Raw genomic sequence first — 13937 nt, forward strand, 5'->3', positions numbered from 1 at the left:
GAAGTTTGTGTTGTGAAACATTTTGCATTAAGTGATCACAATGCCATTAAACTCTAAATGAACATGGAAAAAGATAGGTCTGTTCTGCAGGTTGAGATAACAGGTTCAGGGAACCTTGGTTTTCAAAAGATATTGAGACCCTGGTATATAAAAAAAAAAGGAGGTACAAAGCACAAAAGAGATACTTACTGAATATACAGAGTGCAAGAGAGCACATAAGAAAGAAATGAGAAGCACTAAAAGTAGTATGAGGTTGCCCTAACAGATAAGGTGAAGAAGAATCCTAAGAAATGCTACAGATATGTTAAGAGCAAAAGGTCCCTGGAAATCAAAATGGTAATCTATATGTGGAGCCAAGAGAGATGGGGGAGATCTTAAATGGATTTTTTGCAACTAAGATAGACATAGAGTTTATCAAAATGAGCAAAGTACAATAAGGTCATGAACCCTATGCAGAGCACAGAGGAGGATGTGTTTGCAGTCTCGGGGAAAATTAGGATGGATAAATCCCCAGGGCCTGACAAGGTGTTCCATTGGACCCTGTGAAAGGCAAGTGCAGAAACCGCAGGGGCCCTAAGACATGTACTGGTTTGAGGTAGTCATTGTGGCTTTGAGCGTGGTAGGTTTTAACTAACCAATCTTTTGGAGTTTTTTGAGGAAGTTACCAGGAAAATTGATGAAGTGAAGGCAGTGGATATTGTTTACATGGATCTTAGCAAGGCATTTGACAAGGTCTCGCATGGGAGGTTGGTCAAGAAAGTTCAGTCTCTCAACATTCAAGACGAGGTAGTAAATTGGAATAGACATTGGCTTTGTGGGATAAGCCAAAGAGTGGTAGTAGATGGTTGTCCCATGACTGGAGCCTTGTAGCTAGTAGAGTGCAGCTGGGATCAGTGCTGGGTCTGATGTTGGCCTTCAAACATCAAAGTACTGAGTACAGAAGATGGGATGTTATGTTGAAGTTATATAAGACAATGGTGAGGCCTATCACGTGCCGTTTTGGTCACCTACCTACAGAAAAGATGTAAATAAGATTGCAAGAATGTTGCTGGGACTGGAGGATCTGAGTTATAAGGAAAGATTGTATAGATTAGGACTTTATTGCTTGGAATTTAGAAGATTGAGAGGAGATTTGATAGTGGTATACAACATTATGATGGGTATAGACAGGGTAAATGCAAGCAGGCATTTTCCACTGAGGTTGGGTGGGACTACAACTAGAGGTCATGGGTTAAGGGGAACATGAGGCAAAACTTTTTCACCCCAAGGGTGGTGAGAGTGTGGAACAAGTTGCCAGTGCATGAGTTGCATGCAAGCTCAATTTCAATATATAAGAGAAATGTGGCAAGGTACATAGATGGTAGGGGTATGGAGGATTATGGTTCCAGTGCAGGTCGATAGGAATAGGCAGTTTAAATGGTTCAGCACAGACTAGATGAACTGAAGGGTCTGTTTCTGCACTGTACTTTTCTATGACTATATGACTGTGCAGGAAAAGCAAGATTAGAACAGATATTCCAATGATCTAGAGTAGAGCAAGCTACCATGGCATTGATATTGTGGATAATTAGGAAACCAGCAAGTAAAGTTTTAGTGACAGAGTTGAGATGCTGGATGGTCAGTATTTAGGAGATAACTTGGACTACAGAGCTGTGGACTATGATTGAGGATGTAAATTTACTGAGGGTAGGGGAGAAGTTGGCAGTAGAGGTTGACAGTGGAAAGGATAGCCTTCTGTGGGACAGTTCCAGCCCCAGAGACTTCTGCTTACATGAGGGTGGTAAAATTACAAAGAGGTGTTTAAAGATTGGTCTTTGCAGGGGAGTGTAGAGAAGGTTCACTCCGATATATGGGAGATACTGAGCTTGTTTTCGCAGTAACAAAGAGGGCTGGGGAGGTATATAAAATAAGACAGATATATTTGATTATGAGGCAGATAAATAGTCATAATTATTTTCCTATGGTTGGTTTAAGGTGAAAGGAAGGAATTTTTGTTTTTTTTATATATACACAGAGTGGGTGCTATCTGGAACTCACTCCCATAGAGGCGGTGGTGTTGGATACAATCACAGTTTAAGAGACATTTAGACAGGCATTTAAATAAGCAAGACACAGTGATACATGGACTTAATGCAGGCTCCTGAGATGGGCAAAATTCTCAGCATGGGAGTGCTGAAGGTCCTTTTTCTCTGCTTGTATGACTCTTGGTGGATTCAGTGGGGAAGTCAGGGTTACTATTGAAAAAGAGAATGATACAAAATTTTGGATGTAGAAAAATCATTCTGAATCAGAATTGCAGTACAATTGGATCTAATTTATTAAAAGAAGCCTGTATGAGAGTGGAAGAATTTGAAGAAGTGGGCTTTGATTATAGAGGAAGGGTACTTTGCATGGATTCAAAGGAAGTTGTGTGCCTGGAAGTATAATTGTGCCAAGCATTAGCATCAGAAGCTGAGATTGAGTGGCAGAATTGTGTTCCAAATGATGGGCTTTAATGGGACATTTTGAGTACGGACAGGATGGGGTTCAGTAGGAGAGTATATTTACCAGAAGGAAGGGATGTATTGGGAGAGGTTGCATATAAAAGGGATTAGCTTCCGTGGGGGGTGAATACTAAAGGAGTGAATACCTGTGGGAGGGTTTATATACTGAAGGGCTAGGCATCACAGGAATGAGCTTTGATGGATATACTAGAAAGGTGAGCTTTGAGGAGGGAACGTGTGAGCTTCAATGAGGCTTCTTGTGGACTTGAGAAATGGGCTTCAATAGGGAGTTAAGAATTTTGCTGATCTTCAGTGAGGGAGTTTGTGTACTAGATTAATCAGCCTCCATGGGAGTATCTGTGCACTAGGATGGGTTATCTTTCTTGGGAGATGTATTTTGGTTCTAGAAAGATGGACATATAAGACAGTTTGTGTGTCAAAGTTGCGTTGCACAGTCATTTCTCATCCTAACCTTCAGCCATTTATTAATTAAACTTCTCTCTATTTCCAGCTCGTGCTTCATCCAAAAAGAAGAAAGGGGAAGCAAAGGGAAAAGATGGGACAGATGATGAAGAGGGAATGAAGGCAGAAGATGGGATGGACAGGAAGAGAGAAGGGGAGGACCAATCACTGGATTGGAGCCGTTCAACATCACTATCCATGGATCTGGATAACTACAGCTTTAATTAAATGTACTTTTGATTGGTTGAGTTTTCTCGCTGTTCAGTCTCACACACATGACCATGACTTTGGCTAAACTTGGAGCAGTTATATAAGGGAAGTGATCAAGAGGACTGAATTAGATGCTGGTGATTGGAGGGTTTGAGGGAGATAAGAGTTAGCAGGTGCTGAAGCTAAAGAGGAATTTGAAAACAATATTGGTGAGTAGGGTTTGAAAATTGAGATAACACTTATTACTGAACCAGCATATGCCAGATGAATGAGGTTAGGTGGGGAGATATGACAGCGGTAATTTTAGGAGATATGGAGGAAGATGAATAAAAGCTTAATCTTGGGTGTTGAGTATAATTGGGTCAAATGCAGTGCTTCAAGGCAAGGAGCAGTTAAACTGGGAATAAGTAAAGGCAAGATTTAGAGAATTGTGGAATTTCAGATGGTTACGGGGAGATTAGGGAGATGTGTTGGTGCACAAAGCAGGATAGCAAAACCAAGATGTTGCTCATTTGGGAACTGTGTGTCAGAATCCTGATGAGAAAGGGTCTTTGGAGATAGATGATCCTCAATTGGCATAGCAAGGAACAGGTGTACAGTTGTTGGACGAGATGCCAGTTTAGATGATTTTCCATCTATGGCTGGTTTATGGCCCCACCCTGTTGAGTGCACAGGCTTTGGCTGACCACACTATCATCCTCCCTGTTAGATATTGCAAACAGGTCAAGGGGGGTAGATCACCTTTGTCGTGCCATAGAGTTATAGAGATCAAAAGCTCAGAAACAGGTCATTTGGCCTTTCTAGCCTACCTAGTCAATGCTAACTATTCTGCCTAGTCCTATTTACCTACACTTGGACCATAGCCCTCCATACCTGTCCCATCCATGTACTTATCCAAACTTTTAAATGTTAAATCAAGTTTGCATCTGTCATTTCTGCTCTCAGCTTGTTTCACACTCTCACCACTCTGAGTGAAGACATTCCCCCATGTTCCCCTTAAACATTTCACCTTTCACCCCTAATCCATGACCTCTAGATCTAATCTCGCCTGACCTCGGTAGAAAAAGCCTGCTTGCATTTGCCCTATCTGTATCCCTCATTATTTAGCAAGCCTCATTCTTCTACACTCTAGGAAATAAAAGGTGTAACCTATTCAACCTTTCCCTGTAACTCGGCAACATCCATGTAAATTTTCTGTTCCATTGAAAAGCCATGTTGAAGTCAGATATTTTTTGGTGATTGTTGCAATGTTGGAATCCCAGTGTGTTACGCAAGGCTTTCTGTGTGTGAATTTAGGACACCACTGGAAGTTGGAAATGGGGCTGCAGTTGGCAAGGATGGGTGAAGAGTGATGAGCTGTGAGCTTGAAGGAGGGGGAATGAGGCCTGAAGAGGGGAACCATTAGTTACACCAGCTACCATGGGGTAGGAAGGGAAACTGGGTACTTAAGGGAGCAAATGTAAAGGTAAGAGAAATTGAAGACAGGTGTGAGTTCAGAGTTGGAGGGTTTACATGGATATTTGGAACGAGAGGTGGAAGAGCATCAGGTGGTTTCAGTCATAGTCACCAAAGCATCCACAAGCTCCTCTCAGGTTATTGGGGATGAATGTTGACGGCATCTGTGTGATGGTTTTAAGAAAATGTATTGCAGTGCAGAAAATAAAGTAGATGCATGTGTACGATGACCAGTCTTCATGGACAGACTGTGCTCTGTGTGATTAGACCAACCCTCACCCCATTGTTTGCCAGAAATTAAGGAAGTAGAGAGAATTGCCACACCACGGTTGTGGGGGCAATAGAAGCTGTGGCTAGGGATACGGAGAGAAATGATTTCAGTGTGGTTAAGGCTAAGACAATGGAAAGCATGTGGTAGTAATAGGGAACTGTAGAAATGTTGAGGAAAACAAAGGGTCAAATTTCCTACCTCACCTCAGCACTCCCAGGGATGGAATGCATTAGAACACGGTTGCTGCATGATTGGCTGGTAGCGTCGTGTTTTAATATTTCAGTAGTTATGCTAAACAGCAGTAATGTTTAAGCCGCACAGCGGTAGCGTTTGCAGATGTAAGTTGGATTTCAGCACAGTAAATACCCATGCAGTTGGGAATAAAAGATAACAACACCCCAGATAACTTGACATTCACTCGTGCTGTTCATTTAACCACAAATTAACTAAATGCCAAGTACAAAATACTGCAGATATCTGGAATAAAGTGAAGAATGCTAGAAATACTCACCTTGTCAGATAGTGTCTGTGGAAAGAGAAACAGGGCTAACATTTCTGTGCAATTGAAACCACATACGATTATTGCTCAAACAAGTTTTATGTTACAAGGTAGGAGTGGACAGGCAGAGAGAATCAAAGCAACTGGCCTGTAAGTTCCTTTCGCTGCCTCTCTTGATGGGCAGAGTGACAATTCCAATTTTCCATTCCTCCATAACCAGAATCAATTGAGTCTTGAAAGATCATTACTGATGCCTTCACAATCTCTTCACCCACTTCTTTCAAAACCCTGGGGGGTATACAGTACCATCTGGTCCAACTAACTTATCTATCCTTAGATCTTTCAGTTTCCCAAGGATCTTCTCCCTAGTAATGGCAGCCTCACTCACTTCTGCCCCCTGACACTCTGGAATATCCGCCATACTGCCAGTGTCTCCTATAGTGAAGACAGATGCAAAATACTTATTCAGTTTGTCCGCCATTACCTTGTGCCCTGTTACTACCTTTCCAGTGGTCTGATATCTACTTTCATCTTTCCACCTATCTTCATATCGTCCGCAAACTTTGCAACAAAGCCATCAATTACATCATCCAAATCATTGACTTATAACGTAAAAAGAATCGGTCCTAACACTGACCATGTGGAAAGCCACTAGTAACTGGCAGCCAGCCAGAAATACTCCCTTTATTCCCACTCTTTGCCTCCTGCCAATCAGCCACTGCTTTATCCATGCTAGAATCTTTCCTGTAATACCATGTGCTTGTAGCTTGTTAAGCAGCCTTTTGTGTGGATGGCCTTCTGAAAATCCAAGTACACAACATCAAACAATTCTCCTTTATCTATCCTGCTTGTTATTTCTTCAAAGAATTCCAACAGACTTGTCAGGCAAGATTTTCTCTTGAGGAAACCGAGCTCACTTTGGCCTATTTTATCATGTGCCTCCAAGTACTCTGAGACCTATCCTTAATAATTGATTCCAACATCTTCTAACCACTCAGGTTAGACTAACTGGCTCATAGTATCCTTTCTTTTGCCTCTCTCCCTTCTCAAAGAGTGGAGTGACATTTGCAATTTTCCAGTCTTCCAGAACCATTCCAGTGATTCTTGAAAGATCATTACTAATGCCTCCACAATCTCTTCAGCCACCTCTTTCAGAACCCTGGGCTGTACACAATCTGCCTTCAGACCTTTCAGTTTCCCAAGAACTTTCTCTTTAGTTATGGTAAATTCACACACTTAATGACCCCTGACACCTGAAACTGCTGGTGTCTCACTAGTGAAATCTACACGCAAAATACTTACTCAGTTCACCCACCATTTTGATGTCTGCCTTTACTACCTCTCTAGCATCATTTTCCACCCTCCGCTCTCTTTTACACCTTATGTTCCAGAAGCCCAATCAGCAGCGGGAGCAGAGCACTTTGACGAGGTTACTTGCTGATTGGCCCAATCAAAGGTTCAAAGGTCCAATTTCATGTCAGAGAAATGTATACAATATACATCCTGAAATGCTTTTTCTTCGCAAGCATCCACGAAAACAGTAAAGTGCCCCAAACAATAAAACACAGTTAAACATGAGAACCCCAAAGTCCCCCCTCCCACGCGTAAGCAGCAGCAAGCCAACGGATCCCCCTCCCCCCCGAGCAAAAAAAAGCACACCTGCTACTGAGCACAAGCGTGAGCTAGGCGATAGTAAAGACACAGACTTGCAGTTACCTCAAATACTATCGTATTTCATTCGGCATTCGACAAACCACAGCTTTTCTCTCTCCCTAGTAAGGGAGAGGGAGGTGTCCCCCATTTTCACAGCCAGCGGGAGACATAACAACAACCCACTGGTTTACAATGTTAAAAAGTCTGTTTCATCACTTTTTACGAGCTCTGTGCCTGAAGATCACAAAGATCTTGGGTCTTCGAGCCCACAGCAAAAGATTTTCCGGCCTCCCCAATGACACACGAGTCTCCTGTCATGACGTCGACCCTCGATTCACCCGCCTCCAGAGCCCCAAGATCTTAGGCTTTCAAATACAGGCCGGACTCTCAGGCTGAACCCTTGGCATGTTAATCAACAACGGCCAGTCCTGAAACCGAATGGCTGCTGAGTGTGCTGGGGTTTAGATGTTTCAACCAGGACAGGGAGGGTGACCCAGAAGAGGTGGGGAGAGGCACTGCTAATCAGGAATAGTCTCATGGCTGCAGGAAAGGAGGAAGTCATGGAGGGATTGTCTACTGAGTCAGCGTGCACGGCAGTCAGAAACAGGAAATGGGCAATAACTCTACTGGGTGTTTTTTATAGACCCCCCAATAATAACAGGGATATTGAGGAACTGATAGGGAGGCAGATTCTAGAACAGTGCAATAATAGCAGGGTTGTTGTGATGGGTGATTTTAACTTTGCTAATATTGACTGGCATCTCCTTGGAGTAAGGGGTTTAAATGGGGTGGAGTTCGTGTGAAGGGCCAGGGTAAGCATAAAATTGGGAGAGCAGGTAAAGGTGAAAAAAATAAGGGTTTTATTTACCCAAAATATTTACAAACTCAACAGAACTATTCTAGACTCCAAACTTGAACCAACTAAACAGAACTGGGTTACAAATAGTAAATACTCCTCAAACCAAGAGACACCACTTATCTCCTGACTGCGGGTTTATATCTGATGCTGGCCGGTCTGTAGTAAATTGCAGGGGAGAGAAAACATTCCTCTCCTTAAAAAGATACGGCATAAATGAAGCAGCTCCGGAGAACACCCCTCTGGCTGTAGCAGAATGGCACAAACCCATTATCCAGCTCCATCTACTTCTGCTGGTGTAATACAACAGCTCAGTCATTTGCCAGATTATCAGGAGGATTGTCGGCTACAGGACACTTTAATATGCCCGGTTGATGGTGCGGCTGGTAATTGCAGCCACCACAGTTTGTTATGTGTGTTCAGTAAGGTTTCCTGATGCAATATGTAGATAAGCCAACTAGATCTGTAGTCAGTACTAGGCTGTACTTGATCTGGTATTGGGAAATGAACCTGGTCAAGTGTCAGATCTCTTGGTGGGAGAGCATTTTGAAGGTAATGATCACAACTCTATCTCCTTCACCATAGCTCTGGAGAGGGATAAGAGCAGACATTTAATTGGGGTGGGGGAAATATGATGCTATTAGGCAAGAACTTGGGAACTTAGAAACATACAGTAAATTGAGACCAGATGTTCACAGCAGAAATGTGGCAAACATTCAGGGAACATTTTCATGACATTTTGCATAGCTATGTTCCATTGAGGCAAGGAAAAGATGGTAGGGTAAAAGAACCATGGTGTACAAAGGACATAAAAAAATATAGTTAAGAAGAAAAGAAAAGCTTACAAAAGATTTAAGAAAGTAGGTACGGTTAGAGCTCTAGAAAATTACAAGGGTTCCAGGAAGGAGTTCGAGTATGTAATTAGGAGAGCCAGAAGGGGCCATGAGAAGGCCATGGTGAGCAGGATTAAGGAAACCCCAAGGCATTCAACAAAGTATGTGAAGAGGAAGAGGATGATCTGTGTGAGAATAGGACCAATCAGGAGAGATAGTGGAAACATGTGTAGGGACCTGGAGGAGGTAACAGAGGTACTTAATGAACACTTTGCTTCAGTATTCACCAGTGAAAAGGACCTTGGCAATTGTGTGGATGAAGTTATTAAGTTAGATAAGTCACCGGGACCAGATGAGATATACCCCAGGCTACTCTAAGAAGCGAGGGTGGAGATTGCTGAGCCTTTGGCGATTATCTTTGCATCTTCAATAGGGATGGAAGAAGTACCAGAGGATTGGAAGGTTGAAACCGTTGTTCCCTTATTCAAGAAAGGGAGTAGATATAACCCAGGAAGTTATAGACCAGTGAGTCTTACTTCAGTGGTGGACAAGTTGTTGGAGAAGATCCTAAGAGACCGGATTTATGAGCATTTGGAAAGGCCTAATCTGATTAGGAATAGTCAGCATGGCTTTGTCAAGGACAGGTCATGCCTTACGAGCCTGGTTGAATTCTTTGAGGATGTAACAGAACACACTGATGAAAGTAGAGCAGTGGATGTACTGTATATGGATTTCAGTAAGGTATTTGATAAGATTCCTCATGTGAGGCTCATTCAGAAAGTAATGCGGAATGGGATCCAAGGAGACCTTGCTTTGTGGATGCAGGATTGACTTGCCCACAGAAGGCAAAGGTGGTTGAAATGGTTCGTATTCTGCATGGAGCATGGTGACCAGTGGTGTTCTGGGACCCCTCCTCCTTGTGATTTTTATAAATGACTTGGATGAGGAAGTAGAAGGATGGGGTTAGTAAGTTTGCTAATGACACAAAAGGTGTTGTGAATAGTCTGGAGGATTGTCGGAGGTTACAACGGGACATTGATAAGATGCAGAACTGGGCTGAGGAGTGGCAAATGGAGTTCAACACAGATAAGCATGAAGTGGTTCATTTTGGTAGGTCAAATTTGAAGAAAGAATATAATATTAATGGTAAGATTATTAATTGGCAGTGTGGAGGATCAGCCGGATCTTGGGGTCCATGTCCATAGGACACTCAAAGCTGCTGCGCAGGTTGACAGTGTTGCTAAGAAGGCATATAGTGTGATAGCTTTAATCGACGGTGGGATTGAGTTCAAGAGCTATGAGGTAATGTTAAAGCTATATAAGACCTTGGTTAGACCCCACTTGGAGTACTGTGTTCAGTTCTGGTTGCCTCACTACAGGAAGGATGTGGATACTATCGAGAAAGTGCAGAGGAGATTTACAAAGATGTTGCCTGGATTGGAAAGTGTGCCTTATGAGAATAGGTTGAGTGAACTTGTCCTTTTCTCCTTGAAGCAACAGAGGATGAGAGGTGACCTGATAGAGGTGTATAAGATGATGAGAGGTGTTGATCGTGTAGATAGCCAGAGGCTTTTACCCAGGGCAGAAATGGCTAACATGAGGGAGCATAATTTTAAGATGCTTGAAAGTAGATGGAAGGGGGATGTCAGAGGTAAGTTTTTCACACAGAGAGTGGTGAGTGTGTGCAATACACTGCCAGTGATTGTGGTAGGGGTGGATACAATAGGGTCTTTTAAGAGACTCTTAGATAGGTACATGGAGCTTAGAAAAATTGAGGACTATGCGGTAGGGAAATTCTAGCCAGTTTCTAGAGTAGGTTACATGGTCGGCACAATATTATGGGCTGAAGGGCCTGTAATATGCTGTAAATTTTATGTTCTATGTTGTATTATGCATCTGAAGAAAATTTGAGTATCCTCTTTAATATTATTGGCTAGCTTACTTTAGTATTCCATCTTTACTTTCTTAATGACTTCTTTAGCTAACTTCTGTTGGTTTTTAAAAGACTCACAATCCTATAACTTCCCACTAATTTTTGCTCTATTATATGCCCTCTCTTTGGCTTTTATGTTAGCTTTGGCTTCTCTTGTTAGCCATAGTTGTGTCATCTTTCTTTTAAAATTCTTCTTCCTCTTTAGGACGTATATATCCTGTGCCTTCCAAATTGCTTCCAGAAATTCCGGCCATTGCTACTGTGCCATCATCCTTGCCAGTGTTCTTTTCCATTAATTCTGGCCAACTCCTCTCTCATGCCTCTGCAATTTTTTTTTACTCCATTGTAATACTGATACATCTGACTTTAGTGTCTCCTTCTCAAATTTCAGGGAGAATTTGATCATATGATGAACACTGGCTCTTAATGGTTCTTTTACCCTAAGCCCTCAAGTCAATTCTGGTTCATTGAGCAATACTCAATCCAGAATAGCTGATCCCCTAGTGGGCTTAACCAAGAGCTGCTCTAAAAAGCCATCTCATAGGCACTCTAGAAATTCCCTCTCCTGTAATCCAGACCAACCTGATTTCCCTGATCTCCCTGCATATTGACTACTGTAACATTGCCCTTTTGGCATGCATTTTCTATCTCCCATTGTAATTTATATGCCACATCCTTACTACTGTTTGGTTGTCTGTATACATCTCTCATCTGAGTCTTTTTACCCTTGCAGTTCCTTAGCTCTATCCACAAAGTTCCAACACCTTTTACCCAATGTCACCTCTTTCTAATGATTTGATTAAATTTTTTACCAACAGACCAACTCCGCCCCTCTGCCTTTCTGTCTGTCCTTTTGATACAGTGTGTATCCTTGGACATTAAGCTCCCAGCTATAAACTTTTCTCAGCCATGATTCAGTGATGGCCACAACAATATACCTGCATATCTGTAACTGTGCTGCAAGTTCATCTACCTTATTCCATACATTGCACACATTCAAATATAACACCTTCAGTCCTGTATTCACTGTTTTTGATTTTTGTCCACCTTCAATGTTGCAACTCATCCTGTTGACTGCAACTTTGCCCTATCAACAACAGCCTCTCTTCACTACACATTGACGCTGTTTGTAAACCAGCTATCTCATCTTCACTATAATCTGCCTTTCCTATGATACTTCTTACATCTGTGGTGCCAACATATCAATACAGCTATAAAGACTTCATTAGGAGTTTGAAGAGATTTGGCATGTCAACAAAAACACTTAAAAACTTCTATAGATGTACCTTCGATAACATTCTGACAGACTGCATCACTGTCCGGTATGGGGGGGGGGGGGAGTTTGTGGGGGTGGCTACTGCACAGGACGTAAATTTTGTTGGTTCCATTTTGGGTACAAAGTACCCAGGATATCTTCAAGAAGTGGTGTCTCAGAAAGGCAGCATCCATTATTGAGGACGTCCAAGACCCAGGACATGCCCTTTTCTCACTGTTACCATCAGGTAGGAGGTACAGAAGCCTGACGGTACACACTCAGTGATTCAGGAACAACTTCTTCCCCTCTGCCATCCAATTTGTAAATGGATATTGAACCCATGAACACTACCTCACATTCTGAATATATATTGTTTTTGTTTTTGTGTGTTTTTAATCTATTCAATAGACATAAACTGTAACCAATTTATTTATTGTTATTTTTTTTCTCTTCTTCTATACTCTGTATTGCTTTGGACTGCAACTAAGTTAACAAATTTCACGACACAAGCTGGTGATAATAAACCTGATTCTGATTCTGAAAAAACTTGAGCCTGTCTTTCCTTTGCTTTCTCTGACTGAAGCCACAAAGAGCTAAAGCCTTACGATCACCACTCTGACTCTGTCCACTCAGATGATGACTGCTGCGCTTGCCCCTGCCTTCTTTTAATTTACTGTTACTAATCAATCCTAAGTAGCAATTGGTCACTGGTCAAAGGTCCTTTTCAGATGTATGTGGACAGAATCTAGTTCAATGACCAGTCTTCACAGACAGACTGTGCTCTGTGTGATTAGACCAACCCTCACCCCATTGTTTGCCAGAAATTGAAGAGGTAGAGAGAATAGCCACACCACGGTTGTGGGGAAGATGGAAGCTGTGATTAGGGATACAGAGAGAAATGATTTCAGTGTGGTTAAGGCTAAGACAATGGAAAGCATGTGGTAGTAATAGGGAACTAAAGAAATGTTGAGGAAAACAAAGGGTCAAATTTCCTACCTCACCTCAGCACTCCCAAGGACGGAATGCATTAGAACACGGCTGCTGCATGATTGGCTGGTAGCATCATGTTTTAATATTTCAGTAGTTATGCTAAGCAGCAGTAATGTTTAAGCTGCACAGCGGTAGTGTTTGCAGATGTAAATTGGATTTCAGCACAGTAAATACCCAGTGCAGTTGAGAATAAAAGATAACGACATATCAGATAACCTGACATTCACTCTTGCCGTTCATTTCACAGATAAACTAATTGCCAAGTGCAAAATACTGCAGATACTTGGAGTAAAGTGACAAATACTAGAAACATTCACCTTGTCAGACAGCTTCTATGGACAGAGAAACAGAGCTAACACTTCTGTGCAATTGAAACCACAAAGCATTACTGCTGAAGCATCTCTTATGTTACAAGATATGAGAGGAGGGACAACGAGAATCAAAGCAAGGGTCTGAGATATTGCAGAGATTTGACAGTTCAAAGTACTAAAGTTCAGAGTAAATTGTACACTTTTGTCACCATATACAACCATGAAAGGAAGACCATACCAACAAAACAGACAAACCTCAATGTGCTAAAGACAACAAACTGCAAATACAATAAGAGAACATAATAATAAATAAATAAATAAATAAATAAATAAGCAATAAATATTGAGAAGATAAGATGAAGCATCCTTGAAAATAAGTCCATTGGTTGTGGGAATAGTTCAGCAATGGGCTGATGATTGAGGGGTAATAACTATTCCTGAATCTGGTGGTGCAGGTCTGGAGGCTCCTGTACATTCTTCCAGATGACAGCAGTGAGAAGAGAGCATGGTGTTCCTTGGTGATAGATGCTGCTTTCCCACAACAGTGCTCCATGAAGATGTGCTCATTTGTGGGAAGGCTTTACCCATGATGAACTACTGCTTTCTGTAAGATTTTCTGTTCAAGGGCACCAGTGTTTCCATAGTGAGAGGCAATGGAGCACTCACACAATGGAATTGTAATGATACACGTTACTCAATGTAGTGTTTAGAAAATATTCAGCAGTA

The 13937-nt window shown here is 41.9% G+C and overlaps 1 protein-coding gene across 1 annotated transcript in view; it reads left to right on the top strand.

Annotated features, from left to right (window-relative positions):
• The window catches only part of ankmy1 (ankyrin repeat and MYND domain containing 1), a 100360-nt gene extending 94841 nt beyond the window's left edge, over positions 1-5519 (top strand). The window contains exon 16 of the mRNA XM_073039000.1: positions 2995-5519. Coding sequence (XP_072895101.1) covers positions 2995-3173 — 179 coding nt within the window. The 3' untranslated portion in view covers positions 3174-5519. The remainder of the gene's footprint in view (positions 1-2994) is intronic.
• Positions 5520-13937: the final 8418 nt, after the last annotated feature.

Source organism: Hemitrygon akajei, chromosome 3 (assembly GCF_048418815.1).
Source record: "Hemitrygon akajei chromosome 3, sHemAka1.3, whole genome shotgun sequence".
In the NCBI taxonomy this organism is placed as follows: Eukaryota; Metazoa; Chordata; class Chondrichthyes; order Myliobatiformes; family Dasyatidae; genus Hemitrygon; species Hemitrygon akajei.